This window comes from Clupea harengus, chromosome 22, assembly GCF_900700415.2.
Source record: "Clupea harengus chromosome 22, Ch_v2.0.2, whole genome shotgun sequence".
Classification (NCBI taxonomy): Eukaryota; Metazoa; Chordata; class Actinopteri; order Clupeiformes; family Clupeidae; genus Clupea; species Clupea harengus.
Window position 1 is genome coordinate 10,528,784 of NC_045173.1, and position 20,952 is coordinate 10,549,735.

Consider the following 20,952-nt stretch of genomic DNA (forward strand, 5'->3'; position numbering starts at 1 on the left):
TCTGGCCATGCCTCCGGTGGTGGGAAAATGCCTCCATGTCAGCTAAATACAACCCCTGTCTCCGCCACTACCAGACAGGGGAGGGGGTGAGGGTTCGGCTGCTTCACGTTGGGTCTCAGGTGTCCTGGTGTGGCCCCATAAAGGCTCTTTATGCACCTGCCTGGCTGAGAGAGTGCTCTGCTTATTACTACCATAAATCCTGAGCAACCCTGGTTGTGTAAATCTACATTACAATGTAAACCATTTCTACTCGGTTTCCATAACAAAGACCTGAGCATGCCAGACAGTAAAGAGGGTGTGTGTAGCTTACTTACAAATGTTGCGTAGATCTGTTTATACATATGAAATTTGCAAATGATACTTCGGCTAATAAAAGTTAGGCTACTTGATCAGCGCGGACTCCGTGTTGGGGAGTTATTGGTACTTCGCTTAGTCTGGAGAAAAGAGCTGGGCAGGTTCTCTAATGTATTTTAGCTTTTTTTATGCAGCATCTGTAGACTACCTGTAGTAACTGCCGGGGTAGAATGGCCTATAGCCTGGTTTGGAACTGCACATCTTACAGTAACGCACTACCGTACTTCTGAGGTCTTCCAGGGCGCTTTCACATCCATGCGCGTTCACGCAGGAGGTAACGATAACACACTCACACGGACTCAGATGTCGCGCGCAGCCGCGGACGCACGAAATCTCACTCTGGTGCGACTGATGGAACAGTGATACCTAACTGCTCGAGCGCGCCAAGAAGAAATGTTTATCATGAAACCGGACCGGGATAATAGGACTTACATTTATTAATGTTTTTCTCTCTTGTCAGTTTCGCCAATCTTTCATTTCGGTAAAGTTTCATGTTTATGTTGTCTGAATATCGATGCGGAGGATCAGATGAGCGACTGAAGACACCGGCTTTTTCCTGACTCAAACGACCCCTTCCCTTTTGATACCTGTGATTATTTCCTCCATTACGTTTCTTCTATTCTGTACTTTGAAGGACAGTTACCTGCCATGTCTTGGAAAGTAGGACTCGTGATACTCCTGAGCTGGGGGTTCAGCTCATGCGAACCGCACGAGGAAGATACGATGGACACGGAGGGGACAGCGCGCGCAGAAATGCAGAAGATCCCTATTCAAACTTTGGATTTTGGATTCGTGCCGTCAGTGGTCTACGAGACGCACGCCTATTACGAACCAGGAACGATGGGGGTTCTTTTTCATATGGTGCATGCATTCCTCTATGCGGTTCAGCCGAACCCTTTCCCCAAAGGTGAGGAGAGAGCCACCTGATCTGTATCTGTAAATGTTTCACTGCCATACATTGCCGTTGGCAACACTATTCTGCTGTTGGTCTATAATTTAGGTGAGGCTATAACCTGAAGGCACAAGAGGGCTGACAGTAGAGGCACCAATTCATGTGCCCCTGAGATTTGGCTCAATCTTTAAGGACTTTAGGCTTTGTCATTGTACCCAAATCTGTTTTTTCTGTCTACTGATTTAATGGAATTGCAGTTACACTTAATGGAAATACAGTTTAACTTACAACATGTGTCTACTAGTGCACTGGCAGGCAGTGGGCTGGGGATGACGCTCATGTGAGCTCTGTAGATGACTGCAGAAGACATGGGTTCTTCCTCAATCTCATTAGGACACATGATTAAGGGTTGGTGGGCAGTTTACTCAAAGTCACAGCTCAGGAGCGGATGTGATTTTCCATATCCTCAAGCTCTCCTGTGCATTTTGTCTGAGAGGCTACCCATGAAAAGGGGGTGATTGAGTCAACAGGAATCCGTGATTCTTCTGTGATTTTGTGAAATGTCACAGTGAGGCAGAGTCTAGAGAGGGAAACAGGTCACCTAGTATATAGTGTGTGTGTGCGTGTGCGTGTGTGTGTGTGAAGGATGAGGTCACGTTGGTGAGAGGTAGTGCAATAGGATTGGGACTTTAAGTCGGCCACTGCCATTTCGATGTGCGTAATCAATTAGAAGATTCTGGCGATTAGGCGTGGCTTCCAGAGTCACCTGCCTGATCAGGTAAGCTCATAATCTGAACTACCATATGCTGCTGCTCTTCTTTGCATCAAAATCAAGCAGGTTTACACAATTCATAATCCAAACGTAAATACGTAAAGTACACCTACTCAAATGTACAGCAAGGCAGTTGACAACAGGTGCTGCCAGGATGTTGCATGCCAACATTTTTCATCTGAGGTGTCTTAATGTCTTAGGGTGCTGTTAAGCTTGATTAGTTAATACCCATGCGTTTGGCATGACATGGCATTTGTTGTATGGTGTCATTTTATGGGCCAGGGCAAGACATGTGACCAGGTATCAGGCATAGTGATGAGCACAGAGACGGTGGTGGTGTGAAGTCATGATCGTGGCAGGAAGAACCACCCAACCCGCCTTCCTCTTTCTCTCCCCCCTGTCCCTCTTCTCCACACCGTCTCTTAATCCCCACTTTCCTAACGTCTTGTCAGCTGCCCCAGAATTAGACAGAGACACAGAGAAAGGAGGAGATTTGGAGAGAAAGTAGAAAAAATTCCAGCAGCTTTCCTGTCATGCAAACAGAAATACAAACACGACAAATAAGTCCCTGGACAAACCTGGACGCGCCTGTCCCTCATGATCATCCAGTATGATACATCTGAGGGTGTGCTGTCTGAAACTGGGCTGTTTACTGGGTTTTCCCTGGGCATGGCTGTAGCGGTAAACTCCTGATCTATGTAGAAAGTCCCCTGCTGCTGGCTGGCTTATCCTCCCCTGATATAGAGAGTGCGGCTTAGGTGGATTAGGCAGCCGAGCAGTAACTTAACGCCGGTGGCAGATGTCATTGTCTCGGGAGCGGGGGCCCCGGTGATGCGCGCCCTCCCTACCCAGCCGCACGCTCTCCTCCTCTCCACTCCGCTCCACTCCTCTCCCCTCTGCCCTGCACTCACGGGCCACCCACTCCACCCGCTCCACCCGCCCATCCGCCCTGCCAGGAACTGGGTCATCGCCTCCGCATTCACCCCGCACTCATTAAAGCAGGATGCCCAGGATATTTGCTTGCTGATTTATCTGCTTATTCATTCTTTCAATTTACTACGTATGGATGTAGATTATATAGTCAAATAGCTGCATGTGATTGCTTTATTGGACTGTAGATCAAAGGCTGACCGCTAGATTATCCCCAGGCTAGACTTTCTGAGCATTTAGAGCGAGATGTGGAAACAGTCAGGACAGTCACACTAGGCTTCAGGATATTTTTTCTCGCTTTTGGAATCCGTGGTCTGACTGCGGAGTGTAATCCAGACAGTGACTTACTTAAACTACTACGAGATGCTATTCATGTCTGCACTGTGCGCTATATAAAGAGTGGACTTGTAAAGCAGGGTTTACACACCTCAGTTGAGTGTAGGTGCTTGTGTCGTGGGGTCGTGTCGAGACAGATGCGGGACCGTGCCCTGGTTAAGATAATGAGAGAGGGCATAGGGCCTTGGCTTAATGCCATTTTTCCCTCTAAGTGTCATATTTTCATAGCAACAAGAAAGAAAAAGGGCTGGTCTGTATATGACTGGCACACATATGTTCTCTGACATGACAGCAGCTTATCATCTATGGTTTTTCATCAATTTGTGTGTGTGTGTATGTGTGTGTGTGTGTGTGTGTGTGTGTGTGTGTGTGTGTGTGTGTGTGTGTGTGTGTGTGTGTGTGTGTGTGTGTGTGTGTGTGTGTGTGTGTGTGTGTGTATACTTGTTTGTGGTGTTTGCTGTGCATATTGAGGAAGAGAGTGGCCAGCTTTTTAGCCATTCCCCATTAACCTCCTCATTGACAGCTTATCGGTTGGTATTCCATTTAATTCTCAATGCCTTAAGTGTCTCGGAAAGAAATGACCATAGCGAGGGACATAGCAAGATTGAATTAGCCTGATATGGAGTTAAAGAGTCACAAGAGTGGCAAAGAAGTTGAGGGACAGAAAATTGAGGAGATGGTGAAGGGTCAGAGATACAGACATGGTTAGATGGGATGAGAGCATGAATAGGATGACACAAAAGTTGGGAAATCACATAGAGAAACAGAGAGAGAGAGAGACTGGGTAAAAGAGATAGGCCACTTTTCAGCCAAACACCAAGGGCTTGGTAAGAGGATTATCCACGTGGCCCTCAAATCAGTGATACCCTTTAGAAAAACAACATACTGACCTATTACAGGGCACACTCTCTCCTTAGATTAACAATTCCAACTTTAATTCAATTTTCCATTTCCATTCCAATTACATTACAATACATTTCCACTGAGGCTCATACTTTCTTAAGTGTTGTGGCTTGTGACATAATGGTAATGCTGTAGACAGTGCTGTAAAGACGCATTTGTCTCAGTCGTTCTTTTATTTCAAATAGACTTAATGATATCAACTCATGATAACTGAACAAACGTAGCTTTAGATGGAGAAAAGTAATCTATATGAATAGACAAATGCACTCAGAGGAATGAGGACTGGATTTGGATCTGGAGTGGTTTGGAGGCTTTCTGAGGTCATATAAGGGACCGATGTCCCTTGTCCCACATCTTTCTGGGTGTATTTTTCACCATCCTCCATTCACCCTCTATTCACCAATCCATTCATTCACAACTAGTTCCCTTTTGGAGCTGTCCTTCATCAGGACGTTGTGTAGAAGACGCTTTTCCACAAGTAATGTTTTTCTTGAATATAAAGATACCGAAACCATACCGTTACCATGGCCCAATAACTGTGATACATATACGAACCGTGGGCCCTCTGCATCCCTAGTGTGGGTAGAACTGGAGGTCTGCCGATGAGACCTGATGCTGTGGGCCCACACAGCCGACGCAGTGGTGTGTCGGTGGGGACGTCCTCGTGTGAGCGGCCGGTGCCAACAGCTGCATTAAGCACAGCGGGTCGTTTCCTGTGTGTTCAAGCCTGCCCTGTATGTGTGCCACTGCTCAGATATAAACACCCACCCATCTGGCCTCTGTCTTAGACAATGCAGATTGACTGGCAAATCCCACAACCTCCCCCCAACCTCCCCACACACACACACACACACCACCAGTACTGCTACCACCATATCACAAGCCCCTAGGTCAGGGGTCACACAGGCTCACAGCTGACCTAGTGTGCCTCATGCCTTCTCTTTCTCAGGTGGTTTTAGACGTGCCTCTCCAAATGTTACTTAGTGAATCTGAAACTAGCAGTATGACAAACATCCAGCTTTGTAATTTAAATAGGAGCAAATCCACTTCTGTGACTGACTCTGAGATGTTGATCTTTTCCAAACCAACATCTCACTTTTAAAAAATCTACACAGAATATGGCTACAGTAACATATTGCCTAGCTTGTTGCTTGCTTTAATTCATGTTGACTATATGCTAATTTAATTCATAAAATTGTACCTGTCAGGACCTCATAAGTGCATAGAGTTTGGAGTTACTTAATATGGCTGGCAATAACCGCTAGCACAAGGCTGGAGACCAAAACCTATTTATAGAAGTCTGTGCCAGATCGTGTTAAGCTGACTAATTTAGTGTATTCTGTAGTACTCTGTTCAGAACATACACACACGGATTTAGTGACCAAAGCCAGAAACAAAAATATGTTCCTCAGCAGACAGGCATGGGAAGCTAAGAGCTTTACAGTTAGCCGACTAGCTAAATGAGGCAACGTGAGGCTATGAATACACTTTTCTAAGAATACACATTGGACGTAACTATACTGTTAATTAACGTAAATTGCCCGAGAGAGAGAGGAAGAGAGAGACTGTAGATATATTACAGGGCTACCCCCACATGCAAAAGTTTAGGACCATGTGCACAGGATTTTGAGTGATAGATATAACATCACTGCTGATGCAGTAGAGAGTAGGTAGAGAGTATGTTAATAGATGATAGATACATAGTACCAAATGTGCAATAGCTGCATTTTGAAGAATTAATTGTGCTGTCACAGGTACTGTAAAACTGTCTGTATGTGTGTGTGTGTGTGTGTGTGTGTGTGTGTGTGTGTGTGTGTGTGTGTGTGTGTGTGTGTGTGTGTGTGTGGCATCAGTCATGATATAACATACTTGGACCGTTAGATCTTAGACTGTGTCCACATACTTAAGACTCCTTTCAGTGGGAATATGAACTCAAAGAGAATGATTTAGAAAGATGAATTAACATGCGTCTAACTTTCTAAGACTAAGAGTCCCAGACTCTATAAAATGTTTTGAGGAAAGAGAAAGAATCAAAAGATAAGAGGATGTGGTGCAAGTGTGTGTGTGTGTGTGTGTTGAGGGGGGGGGGGGCGTTGTCGGTGGGGGTGCTGTTTGCTCGGTGACCTGATTTTCTCCAATCCTCCTACAGTATTCGTGCCATACTGTCCTGAGCCTTCAGTAAAAGGCGTAGACAGATACATGGCAGCACAATAACGTGATGCCACTAGATACAGACCCAGTTACACAACCAGTGACACAGCTGTGGGGGAGATGAGTGTGTGTGTGTGTGTGTGTGTGTGTGTGTGTGTGTGTGTGTGTGTGAGTGTGAGTGTGTGTGTGTGTGTGTGTGTGTGTGTGTTAGTGTGTGTGTGTGTGTGTGCATATGTGAATGGAGGTGGGCTGAGAGTGTGATTGCATGCGTGTGCCTGTGCAGTGTCTGTAAGAGATGTGTGTGTGTGTGTGTGTGTGTGTGTGTGTGTGTGTGTGTGTGTGTGTGTGTGTGTGTGTGTGTGTGTGTGTGTGTGTGTGTGTGTGTGTTCATCTGTGTATGGAGGTGGGCTGAGAGTGTGGTGGCATGCGTGTGCCCGCGCAGTGTCTGTAAGAGATGAATGCATCACTTCCAGTCTCAGTGTCTCTGTGTCGGAGTAACGGAGGGTGGGGTGGGTGGGATTATGAAACAGGAAGGTTTTACATACAACAGAATGGCTCTATTAATAGCATGTGAAACCACATTCAATCCTGTTTTTTCTACACAAGTCATTCATGAATAAGCTGAGACCAGGGAACAAACACACACACACACACACACATGAATACAAAGAGATATATAGAGACAGAGAGAAAGAGAGAAATAGCATCCTCTGAATATCCAAGTGTACAGACAACAGACAACCGGTGCTCCTGAATCAGTCACATTTTCAGAGTCAGTTCTGGCCAGCGGCTAGGATATAGGAAACTTAATATGTGATGGCATTATTTGAAACTGTGTTTATGGCAAACTCTATTGATGGTCATATGGTGTGCTTTATTAATCTTTTTTAATCATATGAACAACACACACACTTTCACAAGCTTTTCATTAAGATGAAGCGATACAAGACTCCACAGGGACAGCCTCTCAGCTTCTGCCTGTTAGAAGTCTAATGAGCCTCTGCGCAGCTCCCAGTCTTGTGGCTCTAGTGGGAGGTTAAACTGAACTCAACCTCCCTCATGTCAGCACCGTCCCTGAGTGCCGTTCTGCAGCACCTTGATCTGTGTTTACAGGAGCAACAGCCAATTTCAACACCTGCTGGGTGACCTGCCACGACCCAGCACAGCTGCACACCAGCCATCCCACTCACTCACTCTCTCACTATCTCACTCACTCACTTACTCACTCACTCACCCACTCTCTCTCACTCACTCACTCATTTACTCTCTCTCTCACTCACTTACTCTTTACTCTCTCAATCACTCACTCACTCACTCACTCTCTCACTCTTTTACTCTGTCAATAACTCACTCACTCTTCCACTCACGCACTCTTTTACTCACTCACTCACTCGCTCACTCTTTTACTCTTTCACTCACTCAATCAATCAATCAATCAAACTTTATTTGTACGCGCATTTCATACACGGAGGTAACATAATGCGCCTCACAGTAGGAAAGAAAGGGGTGGGGGGGGGTTTACCAACACTTGTTAAAAAAAAACAGATTTTCCAGAGATAAATAAACAGGCAATGACGTACTAACCATACTGGCACCGTAAAGGACTGCTCAGCACGGTCATCGTCAAACTAAGAGACCGCTGCTGGGTGAAAGAGTGAGTGAGTTCGATCTGTCTCTTAGTTTGACGGTTATCGTCAAACTAAGAGACAGCTGCTGGGTTCGGGGGGGGGGGGGGGTTGGGGTGGGGTGGGATGGGGTTACAAAGCATTTATAAAAGACACAGATTTTTCCAGAGATAAATAAACAGGAAATATGGTACTAACCGCACTGGCACCGTAAAGGACTGCTCAGCATGGTCATCGTCAAACTAAGAGACCGCTGCTGGGTGAAAGAGTGAGTGAGTTCGATCCCGACTCCTCCTCACCACTCTCTCACTCACTCTTCCACTCACTCACCTTTTCACTCACTCACTCTCTCACTCTTTTACTCTTTCACTCACTCACTCACTCTTCCACTCACTCATTCACTTACTCTCTCACTCACTCACTCACTCACTCACTCACTCAATCACTCTTTTAGTCTCTCAATCACTCACTCACTCTTCCACTCACTAACTCTTTTACTCACTCTCTCCCTCTCTCCCTCTCTCACTCACCCACTCACTCACTCAGACTTCCTTCACACTCTATCACAGTGTCCAGACACAGTCAGCGCATCCTCTCCTGCTGATTCACTTGGCTGTGTCATCATTATGAATGAGTCTGGAGTTCTGAATAGCTGGGCCAACACACAGGCTACTCCAATGTTGCTTTGAAGACATCCATTTCTTTCTTGTGCTTTCATGTCCAGATATTTTGATCACACTAGCAACCCAATTTGGATTAAAATTATGCAATCTTTTTACTACAGTGCTACAGTGACTTCAATTGTTGGTTAACAAGCTGAGGAATTAATACTTTATGAATAGGTAGCTACATGTGTGTGGATGGGTGGATGTTTGTGGGACTTTTTTGGGTTTTGGGATGTTTGTGGGTCGCTGGCCTTGTTTCAATATGCTTAATCCCCCAAAATGAGTTGCCATACTAGTAAGTCATTGTCAGTGATGGGTGGGTTTGTGTTTACATTCTGACCCTCTGGAACGGTTTGCTTTCAGTGTTCCCAACATGTTGAGTGCTGAGTACAGAAGTGAACAGGTGAGTTGAGTGCTGACAGGTGCAGTCGCAGGCTGGTGCTGAAGTGAACAGTATGGGAGGACTCCAAGGGATAGTTTACCTAGATAATGTCATTATCCACTTCAGTCTACTACTGAGCTTACTATGTTTGTGTATAACAGCATGATTGTTGGGGTGTTGTAGTATATACCGGTTAGTGTTGTATAACAGCATGATTGGGGGCGATAGTGATTCAGGTAGAGGAGTCGTTCAGCAATCGGAAGGTTGCTAGGTCGATTCCGACTCCTCCTCACCAAGTGTCGAAGTGTCCTTGAGCAAGACACTGCGCTCCCGATGCGCAGATTGGCACCGTACATAGTAGCCTCCGCCATCGGTATGTGACTGGGTAGATGTCTGAGGCATTAATCTGTTAAGCGTGAAAAGCGCTATAGAAGTAAAAATGCAGTCCGTTTGTTGGGGTGTTGTAGTATACAGTATATTGGCTAGTATTGTATAACAGCATGATTGTTGGGGTGTTGTGGTATATATAGCAGTAAGTATTGTATAACAGCATGATTGTTGGGGTGTTGTAGTATGTATATCAGTAAGTGTTGTATAACAGCATGATTGTTGGGGTGAAATTGTGGACCGAGGTTGAGCTGAACAACTAATGTGAGTGTTCTGGAGTGACATGCTTGGCTCATCACATTTGGGTTTACCTGATCTGACCTTACTTTCCTGATCACATTTACAACAATTGGGCTGATACGTTGCTGAGGGTAACATGGATGTAATCCAATTTGCATGTGATGTGTTTGTTTTTACAGATCTTATCGTTAACGTGATGCAGCAGAACAAGGGAGGAATCAAGTTGGAGGAGTATCAGAAGGTGGGTCCAGAAGGTGTCATCTCAGAGTGCCTGCTCTCTTAATGTACATGTCATGGAAACTCTCCACTAGATTAGTCCAGCTGGTCATCAAATTAGGGATGGGCATAATTAATCGACGATCGATTAATTGATCATTAAGAATTTCCTCGATGAAATTATTTTTTCATCGATTAAAACTAATGCATGTTCTGTTGCGTAGTGTGCGTGTAATTTATTTATTTTAGGGCTGTCAAAGTTAACGCGTTATTCTATGAGATTATTGTGGCGGAGATTAATGCAATCAAATATTTGAACGCAGTTAACGCAACTTTGTTTACTTCCGGTGCGCGTTGACCCGTGGCACGAAACCGCCCCTTGTCTGCAGTCAGTTAGATAGAAGAGACCGAGACGGTAGTTGAAGATGGAGAGAGCTAAGTTTCTGTTTAAGAGGCAAAATGACAGAACAATCGACAAAACTAAAGTTGTATGTAGCATTTGTCAAGCTGAATGTAGCTATCACAGAAGCAGCTCGTGTTTAAGTTATCACCTTAATGCAAAGCACCCGACAGAAAGCAGTCCCAGGTTAGATGGTCGCCAACCCACACTCCACGACTTCTCTAGGAAATTAACTAGACCAGTCCGTGAAAAGGTTACCAACGCTGTAGCAGTTTAGGTTGCGGGTGACTGTCGGCCCATCAACATAGTTGAAGACGGTGGGCTGACTGAGGTGATTCGAATTGCTTCAGGGGACAATTCTTACGATTTACCGTCGAGGGGCACCATTGTGTCTCGCATACATTCCTTGGCTGATGGCGAGAGAGCACGAACAAAATACAATTAAACAACAGTGTCTAAAATAATGAATGAAGTGATTACTCGTTAATTTATAAGATTTAGTCTTTAGAAGAAAACAAACTTTTAATCACGATGAATCTAGATGAATGAATTTCAAAATGTGAGATTAATTAGTTAGAGAGAAAAAAAAACGAAGGTCAGTTGTGTTTATGAGCACCGGCTTCTAGCTGTCGGCTCCGCTGCTTAAGAGTACAGCAGCGCATATTTTCAAGTGTAACCATTGAACGGATAACGTTTAACTGCCACAAGAGTTGTCCATCTTGTAAGTTTAACTGCCACAAGAGTTGTTCATCTTGTAATAAATATCTCAATGAGGAAACACGCTGTGTTTTTTCTATTTTCACTGCATTTTAATATAGCCTATAAATAGTGAATTTTAATATAAAAATATTAATGATTAATCGAAAATCGATCGTTAATTCTCCCGACGATCGATTAAGACAATTTAATCGAATGCCCATCCCTACATCAAATCATTTCATATTCAGTGTGAACCACTTGCCATTGCTTTTTTATATAATGTGCTTCACCATAAGATGTTAAGATGATTCATGCGATTGAGTCATTGACCACCTTGTCACATTAATTGTCAATCATTGCTGCGTACAATGGCTGTTTGTTTTGGAGTGTTTTTGAGTTCACTCACTGTACCTGAATCATGATTGTACCTGTTTAGTCTCTATTTAATTTTGGAGCAATCAGTGTGTGTTGGCTTGGAATATAGGATAAGATAGGACATCGGAATCTCTGCCCTTCTACTTAAAATGTACATTCTGAAAAAGTTAATGGGTCCTCTTTAAACCAAAAGTTTCTACACAAACCTTTCCCCAAAAGAAACCTCTACAAACTGATGGGCAAAAATCACCTGAAAGTCTGCTCTGCTATCTTTTTCTCTCAGAATGTAGCCCTGCACTTTTTAAATGAGGTCAATAGTTAGCTCAAAATATGTGTTTGTGTAACTGAGCACTCCATCTCTCTGAAAAAGCACTCTAACCCTGTCTGTCTGTGTGTGTGTTTTCACTTTCTGTTTCACACGCTGCTCATGTTCTGGCATTGCAGCCTGAGAACGTTGTGCTAGCACTACAGGTAATGTTCCACACGTACAGAGCAGCCGAACAGCTGTTTTAGAATGACATTTACCTCACCCATCTCTCTCTCTCTCTCTATCTCTTTCTCTCTCTCTCTCTTTCTCTCTCTCTCTCTCTCTCTCTTTCTCTATCTCTCTCTCTCCATGGTAGAGAGCTTTAAGCTTCAGTAGAACCCTCAGTAGATTACAGTGGATTTTGCGGGTCTAGATTTCATGCATTTGATTTGAAATGATGGGTGATAATGCATGCAAAGCAGAGTAATATATGACTGTCGGCTAGAATATGCAGGTCTGTGGTCGCCGCACCCGACGGGGTATTTTTAAGTGACTGACTGTTACTGTTATCAGTAATTCTTCTCTTCAGCTCTCATGCATATTTCATTTTATTAACAGCTTAAAAGTCTGCCTCAGATATTTTAGGCCTTTTTTTTTTGCTGGAATGGAATAGGTTGGCTAATTCTTGCAGGTTGAATCATTTTTCGGAGAAAGATTTATGAAAGCCCCTCTTTTTCAGTCTGTTCAGTTTCCCCTGTCTACCTCCATCTATCTCTCCCTGCTTTGTCTGCCCGTCTCCCCCAGACCATCTACTATGAGCTGGGCTTCATTGTGCTGTCGGTGATGGGTGCCCTGTTTGTGCTGTTCGCGCCGCTGGTTGGCTTGTGCTTCTGCCTGTGCCGCTGCTGTGACAACTGCGGAGGGGAAATGCATCAGAGGCAGAGGAAGAACGCCGACTGCCAGCGCGGCTTCTACACTACCATGCTCATCGCCACCTCCGTCTTCCTCACGTGAGTGAGAGCTCACACACACACACACACACACACAACCCACAATCATTGTGTGTTCAACTCCTGAAGCAACTCACTTTACCTAATAATGAACTTCATCAGCCGCTGCACACACATATAACAGCCGCTGCACAAACACAGACACACACACACACACACACGCGCGCGCGCGCGCACACACACACACACACACACACACACACACACACACACACACACACACACACACACACACACACACACACACACACTCAGACCCAACTGTCTCAAAAGACCTCCTTACAGGAAGGTTGCAAAACTTTTCTATGTGTGAACAGAGGGGTTTTCTTAGGGTGGAGAAGAGACAATCAGTGTCAACTAATTGCTGATGTTCTCTCTCTCCATAGACACACACACACACACACACACACACGCACACACACACAGACACAGGCACACACATACACACACAAACACAAACCCACACACTGTGTGTGTGTGTGTGTGTGTGTGTGTGTGTGTGTGTCTGTGTGTGTGTGCGTGTGTGTGTGTGTGTGTGTGTGTGTGTGTGTGTCTATGGAGAGAGAGAACATCAGCAATTAGTTGACACTGATTGTCTCTTCTCCACCCTAAGAAAACCCCTCTGTTCACACATAGAAAAGTTTTGCAACCTTCCTGTAAGGCACACACATACACACACAAACACAAACCCACACACTGTGTGTGTGTGTGTGTGTGTGTGTGTGTGTGTGTGTGTGTGTGTGTGTGTGTGTGTCTGTGTCTGTGTTTGTGCAGCGGCTGTTATATGTGTGTGCAGCGGCTGATGAAGTTCATTATTAGGTAAAGTGAGTTGCTTCAGGAGTTGAACACACAATGATTGTGGGTTGTGTGTGTGTGTGTGTTTGTGCACTGGCTAACATGTGGTTATTATCAGATGGCAGATAACAATGTGGTAATCTTTTAGATGGCTCTGAGCAATTGGAAACTGAGGCAGGCTGTGCTGTTGTCCCAGTGGAAGAAAAGAATAAAGTGTATGTGTGTGTGTGTGTGTGTGTGTGTGTGTGTGTGTGTGTGTGTGTGTGTGTGTGTGTGTGTGTGTGTGTGTGTGTGTGTGTGTGTGTGTGTGTGTGTGTGTGTGTGTGTGTGTGTGTTTGTGTGTGTGTGTGAGAGCGAGACAGAGAGCAAGAGAGATAGAGGGAGGTGGGGGGATCTCCATGGTGTTAAGATCCCCACAGACATTCAGTTACTTACCCGAGAGCACCAATGGAAGCACTCCTCTAATGGAAAAGTGATTGTGTGTGGTGTGTACACATCCATGTGCCCATGTACCATGCCCATCTATTCAGCACTCTTTGAAGGAACACTCAACCACATGTCATTTAAACCAGGTGCACAGACAGACCCTGCTGAACCTCGAGATTCCTCTACCTATTTGAGCTGAGATGTATGTCTCCTGATTGGCTTTCTGTTATGAGCAGCAGTAAGCCTTGGGTATGGAGGACGCGTCCAACCCTCCTCTCCCAGCCCTTGTCTGCGGTTGGCAGAGCCGGGCCAGTGAGTAATCAGCTGCTTTGTGCGACTGGCTTTGGCAGTCTGAGAGCGTTTAACTGAGACTGAATGGCCACATCTGGTGCTCAATCAATGCTGTGTTCACTGATGCCCCCGGCCCGTCTCCCGGCACACTCACAGGGCTCTGTTAAGCGCCGCTCCACAAACCATCGCCCTCTCGCCCCTCTCACGCGTGTGTGTCGTCCTCGGAGGAGGAAGTTGGCTCTGCGTTCATCAGTGTCCTTTCATGCTCACACACAAGAGGCTGATTGGTAGCGAGGCTGGTGGAGAACTGCAGCGTAGCGTAATGCCAGGACCTCCGCAGAAAGGCTCCGCGCCTCTCACATTCAGGTGTTTTTCAGCTGTGAAAGTGGGGATGAGACATTGGAGTGTTTTCCTGTGTGATGATTTTTTTTTTTTTTTAAGGCTGTGGGCGCAATGCTGGAAATCGCTAACGAACTGAGACAATGTGGTGATTCATAGATAGGCTGTCAGCAAGGGGGATTTGCGAAGGAACTGTGAAATTGTTTCACACTGTGAAATTTGCATTCAGCGAAGATAAAAGACACACTACACTGCAGCCGGATGTAGATGAATGACCCGTCTGCATTTCTCTTTTATTAATAGTCACTTAAATCAGCTGTAGTATCTTTTGGTTAGACATGAATTACCCAGAGGCAAACTTCAGTCTGTTTCAGCCCAACAGCGGAAATGGATATTTCCCTTGCGTGATTAACACAAGCTGCCTGCTCACTTGAACCAAACAGAGCCTGTCTAGGGCAATTAGCACACACCTACTAACACAAATACACAAAGACACAGACCTACACACACACACAAACACACACAATATATATATACAGTATATATATATATACATACATAGATAGATAGATAGATCAATAGATGGGAGAGTGAGCGAAAGATTTTATCAGAAATGTTGTCGCTTTTAGTGAGTCATCACTGATATACTAATATTAGAGTTTTGATTCACAGGAAGTGAATGAGTCACAGTATTTCCACGCAATCTTTCATCACACCACAGTAGACATACTGATGCCACCCTGGGATTATAAAATTGTGAATATATATGTGTGTGTGTGTCTGCGTCTGCGTCTGCGTCTGCGCGTGTGCGTGCGGGTTTGTGGGCATGCGTGTGCTCGCGCGTGTGTGTGTGTGTGTGTGTGTGTATATTTGTATGTGAAGAATTGGCTAATTTGGATAATGAACTGTAAAATAGCTTGATGAAGAGCAGCATGTTCAGCATGTGAATTTTCAAACTGTATACAAAAAGTCTTGCCAGGGCTTCTTTACATTAGAAAAATGGTGTTGATAAGTAACTGTAGTCTGTAACTGTAACTGTTTCTTATAAAAAAGATTTTCAGACTTCATTTGTGTATGAAGTTATGAAAAATTGACAGGGGCAACACTGAAGTTGGAGATAGATTGAGACAAAAGAGGTAGAATCTTGTTTTTTGGGATTATTGTCTTATTTCTGAGAATTGGGGAGATGAATTGCATTTGAGATGGGGCTTTCTCACACACACACACACACACACACACACACACACTCATGTTCCCACACAAACCCTTTAGCCTTAGCCAAGAGCTTTTAGACATTAAAATGTAGGTAATGGCTGAAAACTATGCTCTGGTACTGATGACATTCCCAGTCCAGAATCACAATTACTTTGTTGTGCCACTCAGACTACAATGTGTGTGTGTGTGTGTGTGTGTGTGTGTGTGTGTGTGTGTGTGTGTGTGTGTGTGTGTGTGTGTGTGTGTGTGTGTGTGTGTGTGTGTGTGTGTGTGTGTGTGTGTGTGTGCGCGCGTGTGTCTAAGTGTGTGTGTGTGTGTGTGTGCATGTACGTGTGTGTGTCTATGGAGAGAAAGAGCATCAGCAGTTAGTTGACACTGATAGTCTCTTCCCCATCCTGAGAAAAGCCCTCTGTGAATGAGGTGTTGTCTGAGTCTTTCATCTTTAGTCTTTCATTGGCTCTCGCTCTGTCGCTTGTGCTGTATCTGGAAAGCCTGTCCCCTTCCCCTGTTCATTGTGTGCTTGAGATGATTTCAGTTCCACAAAGACTATTTTGTTAATAGAAGAAAGGGACTGTGTGTGTGTGTATGTGTGTATGTGTGTGTGTGTGTGTGTGTGTGTGTGTGTGTGTGTGTGTGTGTGTGTGTGTGAAGCCATTATTAGGTAAAGTGAGTTGCTTCAGGAGTTGCATACACCGTGACCATTTAGCTTTCAAACTGTAACTGGTGTTGGCAAATGGTCTGACAGTTGTGTTTTTTTTATCAGCAAAATAAACAGAATATTTCCCCCTGTTTTATAAATACTCACATACACTTTTTTACACACACACGGGCGCACACACACACACACACACACACACACACACACACACACACACACACACACACACACACACACACATACATATGCACATATACTTAGACACAGTTCCCTGTGCCTTCAGAATGTTTAATCGGCAATTCTCAAGTTACAGCTTTATTAAACTGTGGCAGCACTCAAGGCGGGGGGGGGGGGGGTCTGGTTTGAGGGAAAGTCTGAAATCTGTAATCAAATCCAGCAATTTCAGAGTAATATGAAGGCATTTAATCAAATGTGTGTGAGTGTTTGTGTTACTGAGTGAAGGGGTACATTTCTGCGCACGCGCGCGTGCGTGTGTGTGTGTGTTAGTCCAGTGTGCCATTTTCTCTCTAAAGCTGCACCTGTCCTTTGCACAACAAACACTTAAAAGCTCCTTTTACCACATTCATATACAATTCCTCTCCAGGAATTCAGTCATTGCCAGGGCTACCACATGCTGTGGACATTACACTCTCCCCTGTAATGGACCTCCAGGCCTAAGTATAATGCATTTACTGTGTGTACTCATCAGCTGCAGTTAATGCACTTCTGTTGTCTGTCTGTTTGGGTTACAGTTAGTTACAGAAGACTTGTGTATTAGCCAGTGCAGCGAGAGAGAGAGTCAGAGGGAGAGGAGATTGGATCAAGGAAGGTTGGGACATCTTGTTCATCTGGTCTGTAAATGTTGAATAAACAGTGGCACTAATTCAGTTCACAGAGAGTAAGCAGCGCGAACACACAAACCACAACACACGAAGTCTGTCACAAATGACACAAATAGGCTTTGGGATTCCAAACCGATCCCTTTAGGCAGAGCTATTCTTAGGACAGGGATGGGGTGGGGGAAGAGTTGGAGTCGAGGAAACAACAAAAGCTTAGAAGTGTCTCTCATCTTTAGAGAATAGGCTTACTGAGTGCACTACTTGTTCATATGAGTCAGTTTGTCCTAATTATACTGAATAACATGCGTCCCAGTTTAGTGAGTCACACTGGATGGTAATCATGTCTGGGTGGTGAGTGGTGCCCTTACAACGCCCCCTTCTGGTAAAGAGTTGTAAGTGCATATCTGTTCAGTCCAGTCTGTCACACTGTAGGTGGAATGTTGAGAAGGCCAGTATTAGTAGAATAGTCATGTAGTGATGAGCAGGCAGAGTCAGGGGTCTGTGAATAAGAGTGTGTGTGTTGTTTGTGTGTTTACAGTGCTGGTGTGTTGTTTGTGTGTTTACAGTGCTGGTGTGTTGTTTGTGTGTTACAGTGCTGGTGTGTTGGTTGCATATTCTGCCAATCATAACTTGAGCTCCCACATCAGAAGCACAAGGAGGCTGGTTAACACCAACATGAGAGACCTCAAGGCCTTTGCAAATACTACACCAGCGGTAAGACTCAGTGGCGTGACATGAGAAAAGTGTTCTCCATTTGGTTGTCAGGACATTGGTCTAGGCCCTTATAGGCCATGGTAGTTGAACTTTTGTGGTTGACACTTTTGTTTGTTTGTGTTTACAGCAAATAGACTACCTGACAGCGCAATACACCGTAGCCAAAAACAAAGTCCTCTCTGACATGGACAGTGAGTATCAAAGCTCAAATGAGCATTTGCTTGTATGTATGTATGTATGTATGTATGTATGTATGTATGTATGCCTGTAAAAAGCATCTCAGGAACTTAACAATTAGTTCATTAATTAATCAATTTCAGACATTGGGACGTTACTTGGTGGCCGGATTCAAAGCCAGTTAGAGAGAGATGTTGTTCCAGCTCTGGATAATGCCCTACGCATGACTGGAGGTAGAGTCAATATTTTCTCTCTCTCCCCCCCCCCCCCCCCTCTCTAACTCTCTCTCTCACACACACACACACACACACGCACACACACACACACACACACACACAGAATCCACTAAGTTTCAGAAACCATCCAGTCACTGCATACCTGCATGCATATTGTATCTCTTTCTTAACACTTATGAATGTCTGTTCTCACTCTGCTTTGTTCTATGATGTTTTGGCCCAAAGTCAAAGTGGAGGGTGCTATCAAAGGTAACACAGCTAGTAGACTGACCCCAGTCAGTGAAGTGACCCTGTTCTCCCAGTGACCGTGTTGTGCTGTGTTTCTTGTCCTTGTGGTGACATCCCAAAACCTTGCCTGATATTAGTGGTCTGATCGAAATATTTTTTTTTTGGCTCGACCAGATTCTTCCTCTGTTCTGATCTACGATTAAATAGCTGTACTGTGGCTACTGTCTTTACAAAGAGAGAGAGCGATTTTGTGATTTGGAGAACACTGTGCTATGTGTTATTTCTGACCTGGAGAGACAACTCTCAGTATTTAATTTGAAAGGACAACAAATCCACTGCATGCCATTTCAGGGGGTCTTAATCTAATCATCTGAGCAACAGGCTGTATCTGTCCTGCTTTATGTAAGCACAGCCTAAATCAAGAGCACAGGCCATGCACAGCCAACAATGCTCGCGCCAGCAAACTGCGGCCAAGCCCCGGTTGCCTGGCCAGTGGCTAGATCCTTCTAGAAAATCCCTGAAAGGTCCACTGCAGTTGACAGGAGTGGGTCTGTCCTGTTTGAGTTCTTTTAATCAAAAGGGACAACCATAGTGGGGGATTGGGTAGGGGGGTTTAGATGGAGCACAGAAGATGAATCACTAAACCACCAAAGTGTGTCTATATAAAGAGAGGCCGTGTAAACAGGGCGTTGGGCAGAGGTGTTGTGGTCTGGGTGGCATGCTGCTGTCAGAGGGGTCTGGATGAAGGGTGGATACGGAGGGGCCTGGCCAACCCTGGGCTCCACACCGTGACCCACCGGCCACCATGCCAGTTGTTTTAGATTTGTTTTAGTGAAGCCATGCCCAGGTGTAACTCTGAGATTCTGCCATGCCTTCTGAAGAGAGTGGCTGTTTTCATTTGGCCTGGTCAGTGTTCAGAACCCACAATTCCTGCTCTTTAGAGTTCATCAGTAAATCACAGTTTGAAGTGAGCTGATATCTGTGTAAAGAATGACACTAAGTCAGTTAAAGTCAAGCAATAGTGACATGGCTGGGTTTTCATTATAAGTACTGGCTCTCAGCAGTAGATGGATAGATAGATAAACAGACAAGCCTGCCTTTACTAGAGGTGGATAAACTCTAACCCCCTATCTCTCCAACGCTTCAGCCATGCGGGAGACTAAGGAGGCCCTGGAGAACGTCAGCACGTCTCTGGAGACGCTGCAGGACGCCACGGGGCTCCTGCAGGAGAGTCTGCAGAGCGAGCGCTCCTCCCTCAGCAACACGCTCAACGACCCGGCCTGCACCAACGGAGACGTCTCGCACACCTGCAACACCATCAGGGGCACGCTCAGCCAGCTGGCCCTCAGCGCCAACTTCAACAGGGTGGGGAGAGGGCACAGCACACACTCCACTCCACACCGCACACACTCCACTCCACACCGCACACACTCCAATCCACACCGCACACACTCAACTCCACACCGCACACACTCCACACAGCACACACTCAACTCCACACAGCACACACTCCATCCAGGCATTCACACTCCCCCCCTCAGATGGCATCCCAGTGCCATGGCCTGGCGTCATTCACACGATAGCATATGTTGGAAGTTGTACCAAAGGGAAGGGAAGGGAAAACAGGGTGGGAAAACTGTGTAATCAAAATGTGATACTCTCAGTATCTCACTCCATGTGCAATCATGTGTCCCTGTCCTTGTTATTCACCTAGCGACTGTCTGATTTAGCTTGTAGTAAGTGTGGTATTAAGCTCTCTGTTTGCCCTCTCCCCTGTGTGTTCTAGCTTCCTGATGTGAACCACCAGCTGGCCAATGTGGACAACGTCCTTAAAACAGACCTCAGCAATATAGTCCAGAAGGTAAGTCAAATAAGTTGTCAAATGTATGTTTGTGTTTGTGTTCCTGAGGGGGAAAGAGAGAGGGAGGAGGTCACACTGTATTAAGTTAACGGTCCTGTGATGTGTCCATTATTTCTGAATCTCCGAACTCTCTACTCCAGGGCTATTCAGCCTTCAACAACACACCGAAGCTGGTCAGAGAGCAAACCCAAAATGTAGTCACAAGTAAGTGGATACTTTCTCTGATGACTTTGACTGAAAGTATTGATTCAAATTGCAGTACACATGAACTGCGTTAATATGGTGTAATATAGCATAATGTACAGCATATTGTTTTCCTTTAGCTGCTGTCTACATTGCTTCTGTGTGCTTGAAGTTGTTTTCTTCTCCTGAAAACAAGGCTAATTCTTCTAGCTACTAAAATGCTATGAATGGCTAGTAACTTTACAACGTCAATGGTTTTATCTGCTCAAAGATACTCACCATGACTGCTTCTTATTTTGTTTTTGTTCCTTTGTTCTGCCTTTTTGGAAACCCATTTCTCTTGTAAAACACAGACCTGCCTCGTAAGTTTCAGTGACTTGCACCGTGCGCCTCCACCTTTGCTCTA

The 20,952-nt window shown here is 45.0% G+C and overlaps 1 protein-coding gene across 1 annotated transcript in view; it reads left to right on the forward strand.

Annotated features, from left to right (window-relative positions):
• Nucleotides 1-645: 645 nt before the first annotated feature.
• prom1b (prominin 1 b) overlaps nucleotides 646-20,952 on the forward strand; it is a 32,238-nt gene continuing 11,931 nt past the window's right edge. The window contains 10 exon segments of the mRNA XM_042703115.1: nucleotides 646-1,261; nucleotides 9,817-9,878; nucleotides 11,772-11,798; nucleotides 12,379-12,584; nucleotides 17,741-17,861; nucleotides 17,989-18,052; nucleotides 18,182-18,271; nucleotides 19,650-19,867; nucleotides 20,289-20,363; nucleotides 20,504-20,567. Of these exon segments, the coding sequence (XP_042559049.1) occupies nucleotides 1,003-1,261; nucleotides 9,817-9,878; nucleotides 11,772-11,798; nucleotides 12,379-12,584; nucleotides 17,741-17,861; nucleotides 17,989-18,052; nucleotides 18,182-18,271; nucleotides 19,650-19,867; nucleotides 20,289-20,363; nucleotides 20,504-20,567 (1,186 nt within the window). The 5' untranslated portion in view covers nucleotides 646-1,002.